Source organism: Peromyscus maniculatus, chromosome 4, assembly GCF_049852395.1.
Source record: "Peromyscus maniculatus bairdii isolate BWxNUB_F1_BW_parent chromosome 4, HU_Pman_BW_mat_3.1, whole genome shotgun sequence".
Lineage (NCBI taxonomy): Eukaryota > Metazoa > Chordata > Mammalia > Rodentia > Cricetidae > Peromyscus > Peromyscus maniculatus.
The window spans coordinates 16,751,752-16,773,253 of NC_134855.1; the positions used below are offsets into that span (position 1 = coordinate 16,751,752).

General features: G+C 41.7%; 1 protein-coding gene across 3 annotated transcripts; it reads right to left on the reverse strand.

Moving 5' to 3' along the window:
* Window positions 1-5,214: 5,214 nt before the first annotated feature.
* Window positions 5,215-20,657, reverse strand: Il36a (interleukin 36 alpha). 3 transcript variants are annotated; one of them, XM_042277134.2, is made up of 6 exons: window positions 20,617-20,657; window positions 8,364-8,450; window positions 8,150-8,263; window positions 7,566-7,705; window positions 6,349-6,562; window positions 5,215-5,461 (listed from the first exon to the last, which is right to left on the reverse strand). In XM_042277134.2, exons 2-5 carry the CDS (start codon window positions 8,386-8,388, stop codon window positions 6,350-6,352), a joined length of 492 nt encoding a protein of 163 aa, XP_042133068.1. In that variant the 5' UTR covers window positions 8,389-8,450; window positions 20,617-20,657; the 3' UTR covers window positions 5,215-5,461; window position 6,349. The 3 variants fall into 3 exon arrangements, with proteins under 3 accessions (XP_042133068.1, XP_042133069.1, XP_076425434.1); XM_042277135.2 differs by having other exon boundaries at window positions 20,511-20,637; XM_076569319.1 differs by lacking the exon at window positions 20,617-20,657 and adding an exon at window positions 8,776-8,870.
* Between the last annotated feature and the right edge of the window lie 845 nt (window positions 20,658-21,502).

Here is a 21,502-nt window from a genome sequence, read left to right on the forward strand (position 1 = left end):
GTGATGTTCAGTTGACTTGCTGTTGCCTCTGAGTTGAGATGTAGGATTCTCAGCTCCAGCACCATGTCTGTCTGCATGCCACCATGTTCCACACCATGATGATAATGGACTGAACCTCTGAAACTGTAATAAACCTCCCTCAATTAAATGTTTTCATTTATAAGAGTTGACATTGTCATGGTGTTTCTTCACAACAATAAAAACCCTAACTGTGACTGTGGCTGTTTATCTGTGACCACTGATTATTAACCTCCAGCAAATTTGGGAAGAGATGCTTCATTCTTGGGGCTCCTAAGAATCCAAGCGGTCCTAGTTCTGATTGCCCATAGAGGGAAGAAATAAAATCTCTGTATGAATAAGAAAGTAAGTCATTCATCATGCTATTTTACATGAATAATTAAATTGTGTGTTCAATTTGTGTGTGTGTGTGTGTGTGTGTGTGTGTGTGTGTGTGTGTGTGTGTGTGTGCCATTCTCCTCTACCAGTAAATCCTTGGAGGAATAAGTATGGTTCCTGATACTTTGCATCTAGCTTTGTCTGTGCCTTGTCAATACAGCCTCATGAGTAGTGTGCTGATTTTTCCTTTGTTGCTAGATGATGCAGGATCGTCAATCTTCCTCAGCCTTAGCCTTGATATGAGGAACAATGACTATGGTCCCATCAACTTTCTGCTCAATGAGAAACAGTAGTTCCCTTGAAGTCAAAGAGCCTTATTCATGGCTAGAGTTTATTTAATGGTGGGATTTGTAAGAACAGGTACAAGCTGCCTCCTGATGAGCAGTGCTTAGGGGCCCATACACAGGTATTCATGTATTTTGGTCTTGGTGGCTTCTCTGACAACAAACATGCTGCGTTCTGACTGCTAAGGTAGGGCTTCTGGCCTTCGGCTAAAAGGGCATGTGCAGGTTCCTGTCTCTAGAAACTTATTCCTGGTGAGGCTTTGGAAGGAGACATGACAGAGCAGGTTGCAGACCAGGTCAGAGGATATCAAAGGAAGAAGGTGAGGGAAATCCCCAGAATAGGAAAACAGGGAGTAAAATGGCAGAACCATTTGGTAGGTTCTACCAATCCGGGTGCCTGGAAGTTTTCCTTCCTGAACATGGGAGCTCCCTGCAGTCAGAGGAGACATTTTTCTAGGGTTGTGAAGTCCTGGTAAAATGTCTCCTTCCAGCAAGCTTCACTTCCTTAGAGCCCAGGGCAGGTCACAGTGGCCAACTTAGTGTCTGATGATACACTCAAATCCCTTTTTCGAGAGTCCAGAAAGTTCTTCAAACTCTGGTTCCTAACTCTTCCCAGTGCTCTTTCTTTAAATACCATTGACTGGAAAGGAAAGTATTTCAATGGGATGTAGTCATGCTATTAGCATTGTGTATGGAGTATGGAATTGACATGAAGCAGCTGTGAAACTTTAAATCATGATGCTACCCCTACAAGATGGGAGAATTCAGCCATGCCTATTCACTCACCTGAACTGTAGACTTCTCTGATTTTTTTCTCTGATTTTTTAAAAAGCACCACAAATGTTGTTTTCAATGGAGACTGACTGGCTTTGATATAATTTGGATAAAAAGAGTCAACCCAAACTCTTTGATTTATCTCTAATAAGAGTTACTGGAGTCGAAGTTACTCCTATGTAGACAAAAAGCTACGGGGTTTCCAGGAACCTTTCATTCCTTGGCATTTAACATCTGGAATTTGAGTTCATTAATTAGAGTTTTTATGTTTGGTAGGTATAATGAGTTCCTGTACTATGGGACATCTAGCCACATGTATAAGACAGATGGTCATCAGGATCAGTGATATGAAATAGAGGTAGCTCTGACAGATTGTGATGTCTATAAGTTTGTTGTATTTTGATATTTTAAATATCAATAGCAATATAGAAATTAAATTGATTGGACCAGTTAATACCCCCTTTTTATAGGAAGTGTTATTATTTGTGGGTCTAAGAGTTTGGCTCTAAAATAGAGGTGCCTTCAAAATGGAAGGTTCTGGGGAAAGGCTTAAAATAAGTCTCTGTTCACCTAAAACTTGAATGTTTTATACAGTTTATATTGAATGATAATCATTTTAGTAACAAAAATGTGAATATTTTTTAATGTCAAGTCTTGGTTTTAATACAGTAGACTGTTGTGGGATATTAGTTTACACTGTGAAGATGTGTCACTGTGACTGGTTTAATAAAGAGCTGAATGACCAATAGCTAGGCAGGAGAGGTAAGGTGGGCACACAGGAGAGATGCCAACAAGACACGGAGGGGATCAGACATACAGAATGAAGGAGAGGTAAAAAGCCACATGGTAGAACATAGATTAATAGAAACAGGTTAATTTATGTTATAAGAGCTAGTTGGGAACAAGCCTAAGCTAAAGGCCATGCTTTCATAATTAATAATAAGTCTCTGTGTCATTATTTGGGGGCTGGCGGTCTCAATAGAAAGAAAGACAAGAAAGACCTGTTACAGTAGACAGTCAAGGTAGGCAAGCAGTCATAGAAAAATCTTGACGAAGAGATCATACTTGTTGGACTGGCTCAGATATTTGGCCCAAGAGGGAGTCACCTAAGACACAAGATGGGTGACCCATGTGGGATCCAGCCCTTTCAGGGCAATGAAAATGGAACAATGTACACTTCTCAGAGGTCTGATGACCCCTTGTCTCAGCAGAGCAGCTTGACCACAGCCTCCAGATGCCCCCAGCCTCCATAAGATTTTGCTTATTGCAGTCTCCTTTGCCCGAGACAGTCCCTTTTTCCTTAATACTCTCCTGTGTTTCTCCCACCCAACTAAAAGCACCCTATAAAACCCAAACTCCTCTTTGGTGGTTCTGCATTCCCTTTTCTTGGGGACAGCCTGACAGTCATACCCTGAGTAAAGCTTTGTCTTTTTGTCTCAGCCCAGCTCTTGTGGTCTGGTTCTCTCATTAAGTCACACAGTAATACCATCCTCAGTTGTAGTTTTATAAAACCAAGATCACTGTTATTTCTATTGTTTAGAAAGTGAACCAAGGAAAAGATGTCAGATAACTTTTAAGAGACCTAACTAGAAACTGGTTTAAAAGACATTATAGAAGAGCTATCTAGCAGAAATGTGCAAGAGGGTTCTGAGTTCTGTTTCTTGTAGTGCTCAGTTGTCACAGTGGTAGAAGATGAGTAACACCTAGTTCTCCTGAAGTCTACCTGGATATGTTCTCAGAAGGATTTGGCACAAATTCTAGGTAAAAAAAATATATGTCTCTAACAGCTTCTCTCTTGAAGTTTTGTAGCACAGGTGATGACTGAGAGAACCTGCTATGGCCCTTTTCACTGAAGGTAAAGGGGGCTCTGACTTACTGTCTTTTCCAGCAGGACTGAAGAGATTATTTTATCAACCACCACACTGCCAAGAACTAAGCTTCGTGTGTGTGTGTGTGTGTGTGTGTGTGTGTGTGTGTGTGTATGTGTGTACACATAATAAAAGGAAATTCTGAGCATCTGCCTCCTGCAATGCAGCAAAAACGGAACTCAATGGGTTTAAAAACAAACAAACAAATGAGGACACAAAGTTGGGTGGGTAGGGAAAGAGGGGTGCATCTGGGAGGAGTTTGGGCATGGAGTGAATGTGATCAAAACATACTGTAGGAAATTCTCAAGGAATTATTAAAAATATTTTTAAAGAAACTTTAAAAGAATACAGGAAAGGATAAACCTTCAAAAATGAATATGCTCACTACACATGAAAACCAAGTCAGTTTATGGTTGATGAGTTCAAAGGAAAAACTCAGAAGATACAGAAACACATTCCAGGGTGGGGCAGGAGATTTTCATTCAACTACGTATTTGCATTCTGCACTGACACATAGAATACAATTTTTATTAATGGGGCCCTGTTTGTCCTAGCCATCCATATTTGGGCCTTGAAGAACCTGCTTCTGGAAGGGACCACCTTCCTTAGAAATCTCGCTAGTTCTAAAAACTAAGAGACTCGGGACTGGGGAGATGGAATGGAGGGTAAAGTAGTTGCTGCTCAAGTGTGAGAACCAGAGTTCAAATCCCCAGTACCCATGTAAGTGTTGGGCAGGCATGGTGGCTGTGGCAGTTAGCTTTCTACTGCTTTTATAAAGATTATGACCAAAAGTAATTTGGAGAGGAAAAGATTTATGTGGCTTACACATTCTGGTCATGGCCCATCACCAAGGGAAACTGTTTTGGTTACTGTTCCATTAATGTGAAAAGACATCATGACCAAGGTGAAACTTATAAAGAAAATCATTTAATTGGGTGCTTGCTCACAGTTTCAGAGGGTTAGTCCATTATTATCTCGGTGGGAAACAGACAGAAATGGCACTAGAGCCACAGCGGAGAGCTTTATATTCTCTCAGATCCTCAGGCAGCAGGCAGAAAGAGCGACACTGGGCCTGGTGTGGGTATTTGAAATCTCAAAGCCCACCCCAGCAACACACCTCTTGCAACAAGGCCACCTCCTAATCCTTCCAAACAGTCCATCAGCTAGGGACTAAGCATGCAAATATATGGGTCTATGGGGCATTCTCATTCAAACCACCACAGAAGCCAAGGCAAGAACTCAAACAGGTCAGGAACCTGGAGGCAGAAACTGAAGCAGAGACCATGGAGGAGTGCTGCTTATTGGCTTGCTCCTCATGATTTTCATAGCCTGCTTTCTTGTACAACACAGGATCACCAGCACAGAGGTGACACTTCCCAGAGAGGATTGGACCCTCCCACACGGTCATTAACCAAGAAAATGCTTTATAGACTTGCCAGTCTCGGGGGTATTTTCTCTTCTCAGATGACCCTTGCTGTGTCAAGTTGACAAAAAGTCTTAACTAACACAGTGTCTCTTTTGTAATCCCAGTCCTCTGAAAGTAGAGACAGGGAGTTCTCCATGAGCAAGCTGGCTAGCTGCCCCCTAGCGGAATTGGTAAGCTCTGAGCCCAAATGAAAGACCCTGCTTCAATATAAAAGGTGGGGGGTGATTAGGGAAGACATTCGGCATCATCAGCTTCTGGCTTTCACACACACACACACACACACACACACACACACACACACACACACACACGAGAAAGACAGACAGAGACAGAAACAGGGTCAGAGAGAGACACACAGGGAGACCAAGAGGAACTTCATGTGAACCTGCTTTTCAAGCTGTAGCTCCTTATAAATGCAAAAATAATACAGCTATTTTATTCCACTAAAATCACTGTAGTCAATATAGCAAATGAGATAAACGATTTTATTCCACAAAGTTTACTCCTTATAAAAACCAGCAGTAAAGCTTTGGATGAAAATGTGGTAAGATGTTCTGCATCTGATCCGGCCGACACAGAGAGGGAAGCCAGCCACAGGAGAGAGAGTTCAGCTTTCTTTTCAATCTTCCGCTTTGTTGGGATGTATATGGTTGCTTCTTCTTGTCAGGATCTGAGAGAGCTTGGTTGCCACAGAGCAATGTGTCTGAAAACCCCTAAGTGTGGACACAGATAGTCACATCCACATTTCTTAATTTATGTATTAGCAGCTATATAATATATATTATACATAGTATATAGCTAGAGCTCTCTTTGTTTGTTTTGTGATGGTGTCATGATTTAACTACATGACTGTGACAAAGATACCCAATATTTCACCACTATTTCCCCGACAGCCTACACCAGCATTTAGATCATTGCATAAATATATTGGAAGACATCAATCACCTTTGAGTGAAAGACCCAACCACAGATTCTTTCTTCCTATTCTAGGCTCAGACTTTATTACCCTTTAACCTGCACTTGGATGTATGTCTTAGTTTGCTTCTTTATTGTTCTGATAAAATATTTATCAAAAACAACTTGGCAAAGAAAAGGTTTACTTCATTTTACACTTCTGGGTACCAGGTAACAGTCCATCACCAAGCAAAGTTAGAACAAGAACTTAGGACAGGAACCCAGGGACTGGAACTGAAGCAGAGACCACAGAGGAATGCTGCTTTCTCTACACGGCTTGCTCAGCTTGCTTTCTTATACACCCTACGACCGCCCCCCCCCCCCCACAACCACCACCTAGGTGTGGCACCAACCACAGTGGTCTGAGCCCCTCCCACATCAATCACTAATCAAGAAATGCCCTGCAGACTTGCCTACCAATCAATATAATGGAGGCATTTTCTCAATGGATTTTTTTTCTTCCCAGATGAACCTGGCTTGTTGTAGGCTGACAAAAACTAACCAACATAGCATGAGCAAACCTGCTTCCCAGTAAAGGATGGGCCAGGACAACAATGCTCGTGTAAGAAGGAAGATCCTTGAGGGCTAGGATGGTGGAGGCAAAGGCAAGGTTCTCTTGGCAGAAAACACCCATTACAAGACTGACCTTAGTGCACCATAATCATCTCAAAGTCAGTGATGTGGGTTTTTCCCAGTTCTTGGGTCAGAAAGAGCGGACAGCTTCCTTTGGAGCAGACAGCGATGAACCAACCAGGGAAGGCTGCGGACTCGAATGTTGAGGTGGTACCACTCTTGTTTTGGTAGAAGAGGGAAGCTTTTACAGGTTCCCTTTGGCGGTACAGTTCCATTATGTCCCCTTCCTGGCGGGTGAGAAGGAGATCCCAGGAAGGAACATCACCACCTCAGCTGTGCACTTGTCTGTCACACCGGTCCCCACCTATTAAAGCAGGCCTGGAGACTTCGGGTTCTTACTAGAGTATTAAGAACCACACACCCCAAATACATGTTAAGAGTAGAGTGGCAACATTAGGACACAAGTTTCAAATGTGTTTGTCTGGAGTTTGATAGTTCTAGCGTTTTCAGATAAAGTCTCTCTGTGGACCCCTAGTGCTGCGATGAGAGGCAGGTGCCACCATGTCCAGCTGTTTCAGTTATCCCTGCCCCACCCCCACAGCCAGCCTAGCCTAGCTGGTGAGCTCCAGACTTAGTGAGAGATCCTGTCTTAAAAATAATGTAGGAAAGGTGGTGATGGTGGTGGTGGTCCCAGCACTTGGGAGGCAGAGGCAGGTGGATCTCTGTGTTTGGGGTCTGGTCTGAAAAGTGAGTTCCTGGACAGCCAGGACTGTTACACAGAGAAACCCTGTCTCAAAAAACCAATGATAATAATAATAATAATAATAATAATAATAATAATAATAATAATGATGATGATGATAATATGGGGAGAGATGAAGGAAGATACCCAGTGTCAACCTCTGACCTATACCCACATGTGCACACACATGCACATAGACACAAGATCATATGAACACACACACACACGCGCACACACACACACACACACACACACACACACACACACACGAGTAACTCTAAAAACCTTCCTCCTTGACAAAACTTACTTTTGTAAAATAAAACAAAAACTTACTTTGGAAAGCTACTTTCAAATACTCCTATAACTTTTTCTTGTTCTTTGGTGATGCATGTACCCTCAGGGGAACAATAAATTGGTGTGAGGATAACCTGTGAATTGCCTTTTAAAAGATTTGGGAGTCAGGGTTTCTGTCAAGCGGGAGCTTTATGGGACAGATGGGCTCCTCACCCCTGGCCAAACGAGAGCAGATCCTTCTTTTCTAAACTCACCTTGAGCCGCAGCACGGGCTGCTCCCCTTCCTTTGTGCAGAACAGACAGCGTTCAGGCTTGCTCAGTCCCAGATACATGGGGTCCCCCCTGCCCTTCTCAAGAGTCTCCAGATACTGGCATGGAAGTAACGTGACAGTGACTGGGGATGCAAGAGCAGAGATCAGGGTTCAGTCCATGCTTCCAAAGCACCATTCTAAACTAGAGATAAAGAAAAAGGGCCTTGCCAGCCTTCATGTGCCCCACCACTCACCACCTGGCTCACACAGGCGTCCCATCTGGGTAACTCTTTCCGTTAGAGAAAATCAGCATCTCATAGACTCAAAGATTAATCTCATAGACCTTTCTCTGCTATTTGGCTCTTTGAAACGTCACAGAAAACAAGACTTCCACCATTTCCTCAACCTTCCACTCCTGGGCTCACCTCTCTTTCTCTTGACTCTTCCTATGGCTGTCCAAGCCTGTGACTGCCCTGCAATGCTCCTCCAGGTAAGGATAGCCAACACACGTGCAGAGAAATGGAAGGCTGAGGACAGACCCACAACATTAACCAGAGGGGCTGCCACAAAGGGCCTGGGCTACTCACCCGGAACCGTTTGTTCTTTCCTAGGGACTGCAGTGAGGATATCATTATGAAGAACCCACACACGACTACTAAGGTCCTGCATATGTCTTAGCCAAGGTGTCTCTCTGCTTAGTTCTGTAAAGAAAGGGAAAATGCAGATCTGTAAGGACAAAGGCACAGAACTCCCCCCTTCTCCCCCCGCCCCGCTCCCATTTTCCAATCTTTCCCACTTTACGTCTTCCTTGATCTGTGGCCAACATTAAGGTGATGTTGTTTCAGAACTGCCAACCTAGCTCCAGTGTTATGTATGTGCAGATTGACCCTAAGGGAGGAACAGAGTTAGAACTAAGTCCCAGTTTGACCCCGGATCAGAGGAGCTGGTGATCAGCCTAATAGCCAGTCAGACTCTCTAACCCAAGTCTCACCAAGATCCCTCTACATCCTTAGACTCAGCTTATTGTCCAAAAGAAACAGCTCCCCTAGAACTCCCATGCAGGCAGGCCCGAGGTCCAGGAGGACAGGGAGTACCAAGGCCAGAGCCAAACAGCAAGAGATCAGAGACCAGGGACTGAAAACCACAGGCTGCGTCTCCAACCTGGTTACAGAGAAACTGTCTGCACACTACAGAACTATGGCTGCTGCTGTACCTGTGCCGGGTAACTGCAGAACTAGAGCGCCTGCTGTGCTCAGCGTCTCTGACAGGCTCTACTGGGGCCCATGCCTTTTTATCCATGACAAGAAGGAAGGAAGTTCTGCCTCAGAGGACCTGGGACTGCCTGGCACCCTAGATAATTACTAGTTCCTTGTGCTAGAGGACTTGCTAAGTCTTTATTGGAATGAATGTCAACGGTAGCATGGCTGTGACTTATCAAAGTGCCGTGGAATGGGAGGGCATTCTAAGCCTGTGAGAGCAGCGAGCAGGAAATACAGTTACAGACTCTGACTGACTGAGGAAAGGAACATTATGGGATTTCCCCAGGGTGGATGCCTGGGCTAGGTGATGTAAGATGAGGTACTAGAATATTGCTCATTCGGAAGGAGCCTGTAGCAAGTGCCCAATGTGGTCAGTGTGGAGAAGACCCTGTCCTGAGTCCTATGTAGCTTTTAATCTGGTACAAGTCACCTTAGGCTGCCTGGAGGGGATGCTCCTCTTTCTCCCAGCCCACGAACCTGTTGCTTCTCCACGAACAAACTTGACCCAAAGCAGTGCCACACCTCAGCGGCACTGGACTGCCTGCTCACACCTCAGCAGATTTAAGTCATTATCTTGTTATAGGATAAGGAAGCTTGAAGGAAACTGCACACCTCGGGGTGCTCCCTTCTGAACCCCATTTAGGCACAGAACACACCCAAACACCGATTTCCAACACAAGGAGATTAAGCAAGATGAAGAGACAAGGTGGTTGAATTGGGCAGAATCAGCAGCAAATGGCTCTGTACGAGTGATGTGTAAAGGGAAAAAGGGGAGGTCGGTGTTAGGATGAGCCGGGGTGAGTTGGTAGGTTCTGATTGAACATGTTAGTCCGTGTAGCCAAATGGGAACTTTTGATAGCTGGACCTTGGTGGTTGGCCTCAGGAAGGAGTCAGGCATAAGTAAGTGGCCAAATAAGGGGATGGACCTTGATGGCCAGCTTTAGGAATGTGGAAGTGCCTAAGAATCTACTGGTTTAGCAAGAGAGAGGGAAGTGGGGAGGGGTGGGGAGGCAGGGCCTGACTATGCCATGTTTATCTTGTTTGGGCCTGTTAGAGCCCTTCAAAGCCTACTTGTCAGATGGTCGGAGACAACAGTGCCTATCATTAGATAAATCCGAAAGGAAACTGAGGCAAAGACTTTGATGCTTTATCCCATACTTTAGTTCATAGTCTGCCTCCAATAGATTCCAGAACATGTCACCTTCATACCTTATTGGTTTCCATCTCAGGGACACATGCTACCAACAAATTAAGGGACTGGTGGATAAAATATCGGACTCCCTGTTCCCTGGCGGGACAATGTTCAGGCTTCTCAGAGGGCCCCTAGCTGCTCCCAGCCAGTTACCTATAAAAGTAACTAGTATTCATGTCACTCCCTGGAGTCATCTCCTAATTAAGGTCCCTGCTAGCACCTTAGGACCTAAGGACAACCCCAACTAAGACAGTAGTTCAGTGTTCAAAAGGAAGATATTTGTGTTCAAATGATAGTATTCAAAATAAACCTTTCCACATTCCTAATTGTGCACACACTTGATTCTAAAGCATAGACTGTGAATGATGTTTTGGCATCATCTGTCATCTTGTCAGAAAAACAGAAACTTGGGCTTTATTCCAACCTATAGAATCAAGATCTGAAAGAAAAGAACATTAAAATTGCTATATCATTGGGAGTGGTGGCACATGCTTTTAATTCCAGTACTCAGGAGGCAGAGGCAGGTAGATCTCTGTGAGTTTGAGCTCAGCCTGGTCTACATGGTGAGTTGCAGGACAGCCAGGACTATATAGAGAGACCGCCATGCCTTCTGTAGTTTATAGCACACATCCATGCCCAGAACATAATCAAATCAACACAAAAAGAAAGAGGTGTGGGCTCTGGGCATGCTTGGGGCTGGGAGGGAACAGGTCCAAAGCCCTGAAGCCATTTTTTCCCTTTAATCTCTGAAAAGTATGCAAATGGGCTTTGTTGGTACCAAACAGAAGGACAGAAAGATGAAAAGAAGCCATTTCTGGAGAGTCATGGGCCCAGGTACAGGATCTTGGATTATATAAAAGAAATGCACTCATAACTTCATTGGGATGAGATTTCATAAAATTAAATAGTAAATAAATTTAAATAGTAAAACTAACAAATAATAAAAATGCATTTCCTCCACGGAAACCAAAGACTGACAATAATGGGAGTGAAAAGACAGTAGAATAATATCCCAAATGCTGAATTCAGTTGGACATTTGGGTAAGGAGGCTGAGTACAGGCTGACTCTGTGTGAGGCAGGAAGGAGTCACGATTTAAAATAATAGACTTTATCTTAGAAAGAGAAACAGAGGAAGAGCCTTGGGAATCCAAGAAGGAAGTAAAAGGATTCCTGAAAAAGCCAGAGAGAGAGAGAGAGAGAGAGAGAGAGAGAGAGAGAGAGAGAGAGAGAGAAGAAGAAGAAGAAGAAGAAGAAGAAGAAGAAGAAGAAGAAGAAGAAGAAGAAGAAGAAGAGAGGAGAGGAGAGGAGAGGAGAGGAGAGGAGAGGAGAGGAGAGGAGAGGAGAGGAGAGGAGAGGAGAGAGAAAGAGAACATGGAGAAACCTGAGTACAACCTCAGCCACAGAGTTCCATGGGTGGGAAGGAGAAATAGAAGCACCTTCCAAAAAGGTAAACGATCCTCTCTTGGGGACAAATCACAGCCCTCATAAGCTTCAAGTGCAGTTGCAGGCTTTAGTGAGAAGGACAGACAGCAGTAGAGAGAAAGCCTAGGATGTCGAACTGTATTACTTAGGGGACTGCAGGCAGGCAACATCTTGAGAATCTGGTGGTCAAAGCTGAGCTACCCTAGCATCCTGATTAGGGAGCATCCACAGGTCAGACACTCAGTTAGGTCTGACCCAGCCCCTGCAGGAGGAAAGGCACATGCAGGCAGATGTGCAAAGCAGGAGGACCAGTCACTGGAAAGACAAAGGTTACAAGCAGCAAAAGGACTAGCTTAGGCCGGAAGTGCACAGGAAGAGACAGCCCACCTTGGGTGGTCAGACACTGACCTCACTAACTTGAAGAGCTTGGCAGCTTTGAACCCAAGGCCAGTATGCATGTCTAATTTAGGAGTCTCCTTTGTTCACTGCGACTGAGTCTGAGAACTCTGAAGTTCCAGGGTTGTACAAGTGTCTTAGGGTTTCTATTACTGTGAAGAGACACCATGACCACAGCAACTCTTAATAAGGAAAACATTAATTGGAGCTGGAATGTAGTTCAAAGGTTGAGTCCATTGGCATCACAGCAGGAAGCATGACAAGGCACAGGCAGACCTGGTGCTGGAGAAGGAGCTGAGGGTTCTACATCATTCAGATTGGCAGACAGCAAGAGAGTGAGATACTGAGCCTGGCTTGAGCATCTGAGACCTCAAAGCCTACCCCCACTGACACACTTCCTCCAACATGACCACACCTACTCTGACAAGGCCACACCTCTTAATAGTGCCACTCCTCATGAGTCTATGGGTGGCATTTTCATTCAAACCAAAACAACAAGACACCCACAACTGTATTTCTCCATCCGGGCAATTAATACCCAGCATGTCTTGAAAGTATGAAGACTTCTGTGCTGCTTGCTTCTCATATTCTTAATGCACTTGGGAGACATGCCAATTAAAATATTAGCCAGACCCTCCAATCTGGGAAGTCTCAGGAGAAGATAATATGGGGGACCATGCACTATAAAGCTGAGCACTGCCAGCAAAGGCCCCTGTTATATGGAGAAAGAAAGCTACCAATGTAATGACAGCTCTGGTGGACACCAGACACTTGCCCAGACTCAGTCCAGACTCAGCAACAGCATAAACCATTGAAAAAATGTGCATTCATCAATGCAAAGGACCCTTGGCCCACTCTTTGGATACAACGAGCAGTTTCCAATTTTTGAGGGCCCAGAAAGAAGCTAACCTGACACTCCATTTTCCTCCTTTTACTTTTTATAATTCTTCTCTCTGCCCTCACCTTCATGTCGAGTGAGATTTTAACTTGGCTGTGTTTCTCAGTTTTCTAGTTTGTTATTCTCCTGCATCCATCCATCCAATTTTATTTATTAATATTTTTCCCATTTGGGCCGAATATTTTTCTTTTCCTTAATTTCTTTAAATTTTTTTTTTTTTTTAGTTTTAACATTTTCCCTTTTTGTCCCATCTGTATATTTGATAGTACTCTGACTTTATCGTACCAAGGGGATTAAGGATTAATTTTGATATTCACATTTTTATTTTTAGTAACTTATTTTTGTTTTTGAACTTTGTCATCATTGGTAAGTTTTTAAATTTCCGTTTCTGATTTTGTTTCTTTTCTAGACCTTTCCTCCCTTTTCTATCCCTCTATATTTGTTTAACCTATCTTCTCTATTTCCTTTCCACCCATTTCTTTCTTTATGTCATTAATTTTCTATGCCGTTGTTACCCTAAATGATTCTTCACTTCACAGCACACTTTCCAGTAATTCTTCCTGTCTCATTTTTGTTGTCACTGATGATGTACTCTGACGTGCTAGTGGGATACAGTGTGTTTTAAGTGTATTTCTATATCCTGTATGGTATGATGCTTCTGCTACAGGAGTTTGCTTTCTCTTTACTGAGTGGTCCTGGGGACTGAGACTTGCAGAGTAGGCTGCTCAATAAGAAGATAACCCCCACCCATCCAAAGAAATATGCAAATCAACAGATGTACAAATTGCAACACAGAGTTGTCAAGAAACATGAAAAGAGCAAAGCAACATGGCTTCTCCAAAAGATCCTAACTATTGAACATAAAATAAGTAAAATTTTAGACGAAGATTTCCAAAGTTTACTGGTAAAAATGATCAAGGACTTGAGAGTGCACATAAACAAAGAGGTGAATTCAGTCTGTGACTTTTATAGAGGAAAAAGTCTGCAAAATGAAATTTAGAAACTCAGCAATGGGCTGGAGGGATAGCTCAACCGGTAAAGGCTAGGCTCACAACCAAAAATATAAGAAACTCAGCAATGTGTATGAAAAAGTTATTACATCGAGGTAAAGTTCACCAAGAAAATTGACATTAATGAAATTAATTAAATGGAGACTAAAGAACAACATACAATGTCAATCAAAGAGATGGTTCTTCGAAAAGTTAGTAAGATTTACAAACTCTTAGCTAATCTGACAAAAAGAGGGAGAACACTTAAATTAATAAAATTAGAGATAAAAAATATGTCATGAGCAGATGAAATCTATAAGATCTATACTAAAGATAAATTTATTTATAACAAATATTTATATGCAATGTTTATAATAAATACTTTAGAAAAAAGGGGGTGTCGTTATACTGGATCTGAAGAAATACAGAGCATCTTTAGGAGTTACTATGAAAATTTATATACTGGAAAGCTGGATAAGCCAGAAAAAACAGAAGAATTTCTATGTGCACATCATCTACCAAAACTAAGCCCTGAAGATATGAACAACTTAAACAGACTCATTACAAGCAATTAGATTGAAGCTGTTATTAAAAACCTCCTCCTTTCAAGGAAAATTCCAGAACCAGACAAGATTCAGGGGAAAAATAAAAATATTGAAAATGAAAAATTCAATGAACTACATAAAGGACATAGTAGATAGCATCACCAGTGGAAAAAATATCAGGGATGGAGGGGAATAATGAAATGTTGCATCCTAACAACAAAGAAAAATAAATGAGCAAGCATGACCACAATGTCCAAGAAATCTGGGGTACCATCAAAAGACCACATTTGATATCCACAGGGTAGAAGGAGCTGACACAAATACCAACATCATGAAGACTATGTTGGATAAAATAACAGCAGAAAATTTCTCAAATCTAGCACTATAAGCAGACATTCAAACGTAAGAGGATTTATAAGTCCAAATAGACTTGATCAGGGAAAAACCTCCCAGTAGCATATTATGTTGAGAGGTCAAAAATGTAAAGCACAGAAACAATATTAAAAGCTGTGAGGGCAAAAAGCCTCCTCATCTGTGAAAGACAGAAACATGAGGATAACACTATATTTGTTATCAGCGAGCTTCAAAGACAGAAAATCATGGAATGATACACTTCAAACCCTGAAAGTAAATAACTGCCAACCAACAGAGCCATACTCAACAACGATACTCCCTTTTGTTGAAAATAGATTTGTTTCTCATATAATGTATCCTGATTACAGTTTTCCCTTCCTCTACTCCTCCCAGTTCCTCCTTCCTCTCCTCTCCTCCTCCCCTCCCATACAGATCCACTCCCTTTTTCTTCCTCATTAGAAAAGAACAGGCTTCTAAAAGATAACAACAAAATGTAACAAAATAAAATATAATAAGATAAAACAAAAGCCACCACACAAAGTTGGACAAGGCAAAACAAAAGTAAGAAAAGATCCTCAAGAGAAGGAGCAAGAATCAGAGATTCTCTTGTTGCCATACTCAGGAGTCCCATAAAAATACAAAACTGAAAGGTATAGTATCTGCTGAGAGGACCAGTGCAGATCTGAGTAGGCCTCATGCGTGCTGCTTCAGTCTCTGGTTCATATGAGCCCTGCTCAGTTGATTTAGAGGGCCTTGTTCTCCTGGTGTCCTCCATCCCCTCTGGCTCTTACACGATTTCTGTCTTTTCTTCTGTGGAGTGTGGATATGCTCTCTATTCATTTTCGTCCAATTCTTGAAAGTCTTTAATTTCTGCCTTGACCCATTTTTCATTCAGTAGAATTGTTCAGTTTCCATGAATTTGTAGGCTTTTCACTTTTTTTAATTGTTGATATCCAGCTTTAATGCATGATGGTCTGATAGGATGCAGAGTTATTTCAATTTTCTTGTGTCTGTTCAGACTTGCTTTGTGTCTGAGTATATGGTCAATTTCGGAGAAAGTTCCATGAAGTGAAGAGAGGAAGGTATATTCTTTAGTGTTTGGGTGAAATGTTTTGTAAGCATCTGTTAGGTCTGTTTGGTTTATAATATTAGTTAGCTTCAATATTTCTCTACTTAGTTTTTGTCTGGGTGACCTGTCTATTGGTGAGAGTTAAGTGTTGAAGTTTCCCACTATCAGTATGTGAGGGTCAATATGTGATTTCAGCTGTAGTAGTGTTTCTTTTACAAACTTGGGTGCCCTTGTGTTCGGACACAGATATTAAGAATTGCAATGTCCTCTTGGTGGATTTTTTTTCCTTTGATGAATGTTTGGTGTCCTTCCCTGTCTCTTCTGATTAGTTTTGGGTTGAAGTCTATTTTGTCAGATATTAAAAAGGCTACAGCAGTTTTCTTCTTAGGTTAATTTGCTTTACCTTGAGGCCGTGTCTATCCTTGATGTTGAGGTGTGTGTCTTGGATACAGCAGAAAGATGGATCCTGTTTTTGCATCCATCCTGTTAGCCTGTGTCTTTTTACTAGAAAATTGAATCTACTGATAGTGAGAGATATCAATGACCAATGATTACTGATTCTTGTTATTTTGCTGTTGTTGTTGTTGTTGTTGCTGTTGTTGGTGATGGTGGTGTGTGTGTGTGTGTTTCCCTTCTTTTGATTTTGCTGGTCTGAGATTATTTATTCCCTGTGTTTTCATGGTTGTAGTTAACCTCCTTAGGTTGGAGTTTTCTTTCTAGCACCTTCTGTAGGGCTGGATTTGTAAACAAATATTCGTGGTGATATTTTGTTCCTCAAAATATTGTGCACACTACTAAACTTATCTGGAGTCAGAGAACAGAACAGCCACTAGATATAGAGGCTAGAAAATGGTAGCATATATGCCTTTAATCTTAGCATTCCAGAGGCAGAGATCTGTCTGGACCTCTGTGAGTTCAAAGCTACATTGGAAACAGCCAGGCATGGTGATTCATGCCTTTAATCCCAGGAAGTGATGGCAGAAAGCAGAAAGGTATATAAGGCGTGAAAGCCAGGAACGAGCCTGGTTAAGCTTTTAGGTTTTTGAGCAGCATTTCAGCTGAGATTCGTTCAGATGAGGACACAGAGGTTTCCAGTCTGAGGAAATAGGATCAGCTGAGGAACTGGCAAGGTGAGGTAGCTGTGGCTTGTTCTGCTTCTCTGATCTTCCAGCATTCACCCAAATACCCAGCTCCAGGTTTGTTTTTATTAATAAGACCTTTTAAGATTTGTGCTACAAATATTTTTAAAATTGGCTTTGTCATGGAATGTCTTATTTTTCCTGTTTATGATGATTGAAAGTTTTGCTGGCTATAGTAGTCTGGGCTAGAAGCTGTGGTCTCTGAGAGTCTGCAGTACATCTGTTCAGGTCCTTCTGGTTTTTAGACTTCTCCATTGAGAAGTCTGATGTAATTCTGATAGGTCTGCCTTGATATGTTACTTGGTCTTCTTCCCTTGCAGCTTCAAATATTATTTTTTTCTTCTGTATGTTTAGTGTTTTAATTATTAAGTGGCATTTGTCTTTTTTTAAATTAATGCATTTATTTATGCATGAGTGTTATGCCTGCAGGTACACTTACATGCCAGAAGAAAGCATTAGATTCCGTTATAGATGGTTGTGAGCCACCATGCACCATATGTTTGCTGGGAATTGAACTCGAGGACCCCTGGAAAAGAGGTCAATGCTCTTAAACACTGAGCCATTTCTCCAGGCCCAAGGGGATTTTATTTTCTGATCCAATTTATTTTGTGTTCTGTATGCTTCTTGTACATTTACAGGGATCTCTTTTTTTTAGGTTAGGAAATTTTTCTTCTATGATTTTGTTGAAAATACTTTCTGGGCCTTTGACCTGTTTTTCTTCTCCTTTCTCCATTCCTATTATTCTTGATTTGGTCTTTCTGTAGTCTCCCAGATTTCCTGGATGTTTTGTGTCATGAGTCTTTTTAATTTAACATTTTCTTTGACCAATGTATCCATTTCTTCTATCATGTGTTCAATGCCTGAGAGTCTCTTTTCTGTCTTGCATTCTGTTGGTAAAGCTTGTCTCTTTAGTTCCTGTTCCAATACCTATTTTTTTTATTACCAGAATTCCCTCAGTTGGGGTTTTCTCTATTGATTCTATTTCTATTTTCAGGTCTTAAACAATTTTATTCAGTTCCTTCCACTGTTTGTTTGTGTTTTTCTGGATTTCTTTAAGGGGTTTATTCATTTCCTCTTTAAGGATCTCTATTATCATCATGCAGGCTGTTTTAAGGTCTTTTTCTTAGCTTCATCTACATTGGAAGGGCCTGCTGTGTTAGGGTTGCTGGACTCTTATGGAGACATTGGTTTTTATACCAGTGTCCAGACATCTGGGATTGGGAAGATTATAGTTCTAGGCACTGGTATCTAGTTTTGTCTTTTTTTGGTGGTTGTTTTGCTCTTTGGTTTCTGTTTCTGTAAGTGTGACAGCTCTGAAGGAACAGGTATCCTGGTAAGCAGAAGCCAAGGAATACCTGTAAGTGTGACAGCTCTGAAGGAACAGGTATCCTGGTAAGCAGAAGCCAAGGAATACCTGTAAGTGTTACAGCTCTAAAGGGAAAGGTATCCCAACGGAAGTGTTACTCTCTGTTCCTGTGGGAAGGGGTGGGGGAGACACGGCTTACCCAGCAAAGTGTTACAGTCCTTGCTCCAGAAATGTTTCCCTAACGCAAGTGTAACAACTCTGCTCCTTTCTGTTCTGGAGAAGTGTTGCAGCTCTGCTCAGCTTCCCTAGAGTGTAATAACTCTGCTCCAGCAGGGGAGGGTTTCCCCAGCAAGGTTGTTACAGCTCTGTTCCTTTCAGCTCTAGAGAAGTGTTACAGCTCTGCTCAGCTTCCCTAGAGTGTAACAACTCTGCTCCAGCAAGGGAAAGTTTCCTCAGCCGAAGTGTTACAGTTCTATTCTGCTCTGCTCTGCTCTACTCCATTCCTCTTTGGCAAGAGCCATTACAGATTTGCTCTGCTCTGGAGAAAATTGTTAGAGCTCTGCTCTGCTCCTCTTCAGGGAAAGAAAGTCACAGAACAAACCTCACTCAAGAGATTTATTGGAAGGGAGGAATCCAAGAAAGTGGCTGCAAGGGTGGAAAAAGGTAGCCCCAAATTGAACAGGTACAGGATTTATATAGGGTTTCTTAGGGTTAGAGCTTTCTAGGGTAAAGATTTTCAGGGTGAGGATTGGTAGGATCTCAAGTCCTGAGCTCAGAGACTGGTTGGATTTCATGCTCAGGGATTGCCTGGTTTTTGTGGTTAGGGATTGGTTGGATTTAAGTCCTGAATTGGTTAGGGGTAGGGTGTGTTTCCTTGGCTCTGATCTCAGGGCCAGAGTGTTCTTTCACTGGCTCTTTTTATTCTATGTTTCCTCTCTGGATTTTAGGAGAGTATAGTGGCTGTATTTTCTGGTAGGAAATATTCTGTGGACCTGACAGGTGTGACTACTGGTGGTTCTGGGCAAAATGTGTTTCTGGATATTGGGAGCTGGTACTTAGGAATGGAGATATATAGGCCAAGGGTCTGAAGGGGTTAACAGAAGGGAGGAAGCAGAGTGTCTCATCAGAATCTGCTTTTTTAGTCTCTTTGGAATAGTAGCAGAGAGTGAAGAGAGAAGTCACTCTAGAAATTCTTCTACAGGGCTGGGGATCAGACTGGGGGAATTGGATCTAGAGGAATAGAAAGAGAAGGGAAGAACTACAATCAGCCTACCTACTTTCCAGACAGGAGTGCCCTGCTGCTTAGCAAGGCATGCCTGTTGGATTTGGGGCTGGAATAAAGCCCCAAGTGGAGGAGGAGGGTTAGAAGGGGAAGATCTGTGGGATCTAATAGAGATGGTTAGAAGGGGTTAGAAGGAGAAGATTTGTGGGATCTAATAGAGATGGTTAGAAGGGGTTAGAAGGGGAAGATCTGTGGGATCTAATAGAGATGGGGTTTGGGGAGACAGCCACAGGTGTTTTGCTGTAGAGTTGGGAATTAGACTAAGGATCTCAGGGATCAGAGGGAGAGGGTGAAGAAATGCCTAGTGATAAGTTTTTAAATTGACATGCTAATAATATTTCAAGGTAAGTACACATTAAGGCAGTTTGTGACCATCAAGTCAGCATTGCAGAAGATACCTGGGGATATTATATATATAAGAGGAAGAAAAACAGCTTCAATTATGAGAACACAGAAAAGAATAAATTTCCAGAGAGGAATGCTAAACAAATGAAATCTAAAAATGAATCCATTTTGTCAGACATAGTAAATTAGTAAACTCTTGATATTACTATGGAATAAAATAAAGAACAAATAATAATGCAACTCCCAAACCAGCTAAATTACATAAAGTAATGAATATATCTCAATAATAATATTAAATGCAAATAACCTCAACTTACCAATAAAAATCAATGTAACTGTCCCACTTGGTTAAAAATCTACATTCAAATGTCTGTTACCAGCAACAGACACACCCCTAACTTAGAGTCAAAGATAGAAAACTAGAAAATGAACAAACTGGCAGAACTATTCTGATATCTGATAAAGTTGACTTCAAACAGAAATTAATTAGAAGAGATAAATAAGGGTATTATGTATTACTGAAAGAAACACTTAATCAAGAAAATATAATAACCATAAAAACATATGCATCAAACATTAGCATTTTCAATTTTATAAAAACAAATACTTAAAAGACATAAAACATCCTGATACAATAATAGGGATGATTTTAGTTGTCAACACCACTACCCTCGGACCAACCAGTAGAGCAGCAACCTCCTTGTCAGGGAATCGAACCCCAGTCTCCCGCGTGACAGGTGGGGATACTCACCACTATACTAACAAGGAAGGCAATAGGGATGATTTTAACACCCTGCTCTCCTCTCTATGTATCTAAAACTAAAAACTAGTAAGTAAATCACAGAGTTAAAGTGTACCATAGAGCAAATAGATTTCACAGGTATCTATAGAACATTCCATCCAACAGAAATAGAACCATGGAATCTTTTTAAAAATAGATCACATTCTAAGCAACCAATTAGCTCTTACTAAATACAGAAGAATCATAATCGTCCCTTGTATTTTTTCTGATCATAGTTCAATAAAACCAGAAGTTAACAGTAAGAAAAACTACACAAGCATATGAAGGCTAAATATTGCACTTTTGAATGTTGAGTGAGTCGCTGAAGAAATCAGAGAGCACCTCAAAAGAACAATACTCAACTTCATATGGAAAAACAAAAAATTCAGGATAGCCAAAACAATCCTGTACAATAAAGAAGATCATCACCACCCAGAGGCATCACCATCCCTGACTTCAAACTATACCATAGATCTATAGTAATAAAAACATCTGGGTAATGGCATAAAAACAGACACTTTGATCAATGGAATTGAATTAAAGACCGTGACATTAATCCACACACATATAAACACCTGAGTTTTGACAAAGAAGCCAAAACTGTACAGTGAGAAAAAAAGGCATCTTCAACAAATGGTGCTGGCATAACTGTAGAAGATTGCAAATAGATTCATATCTACTGTCCTGCATAAAACTCAAGTCCAAGAGACTCAAAGACCTCAACACAAATCCAGTTACACTGAATCTGATAGAAGAGAAAGTGGTAAGTAGCCTTGAATGCATTGGGCACAGGAGACCACATCCTAAATATAACACCAGTAGCACAGACACTGAGAGCAACAATTAATAAATGGGACCTCTTGAAATGGAAGAGCTTCTGTAAGGCAAAGGACACTGTCAAAAGAACAAACAGCAGCCTACAAAATGGGAAAAGATCTTCACCAACCCTACATCTGACAGAG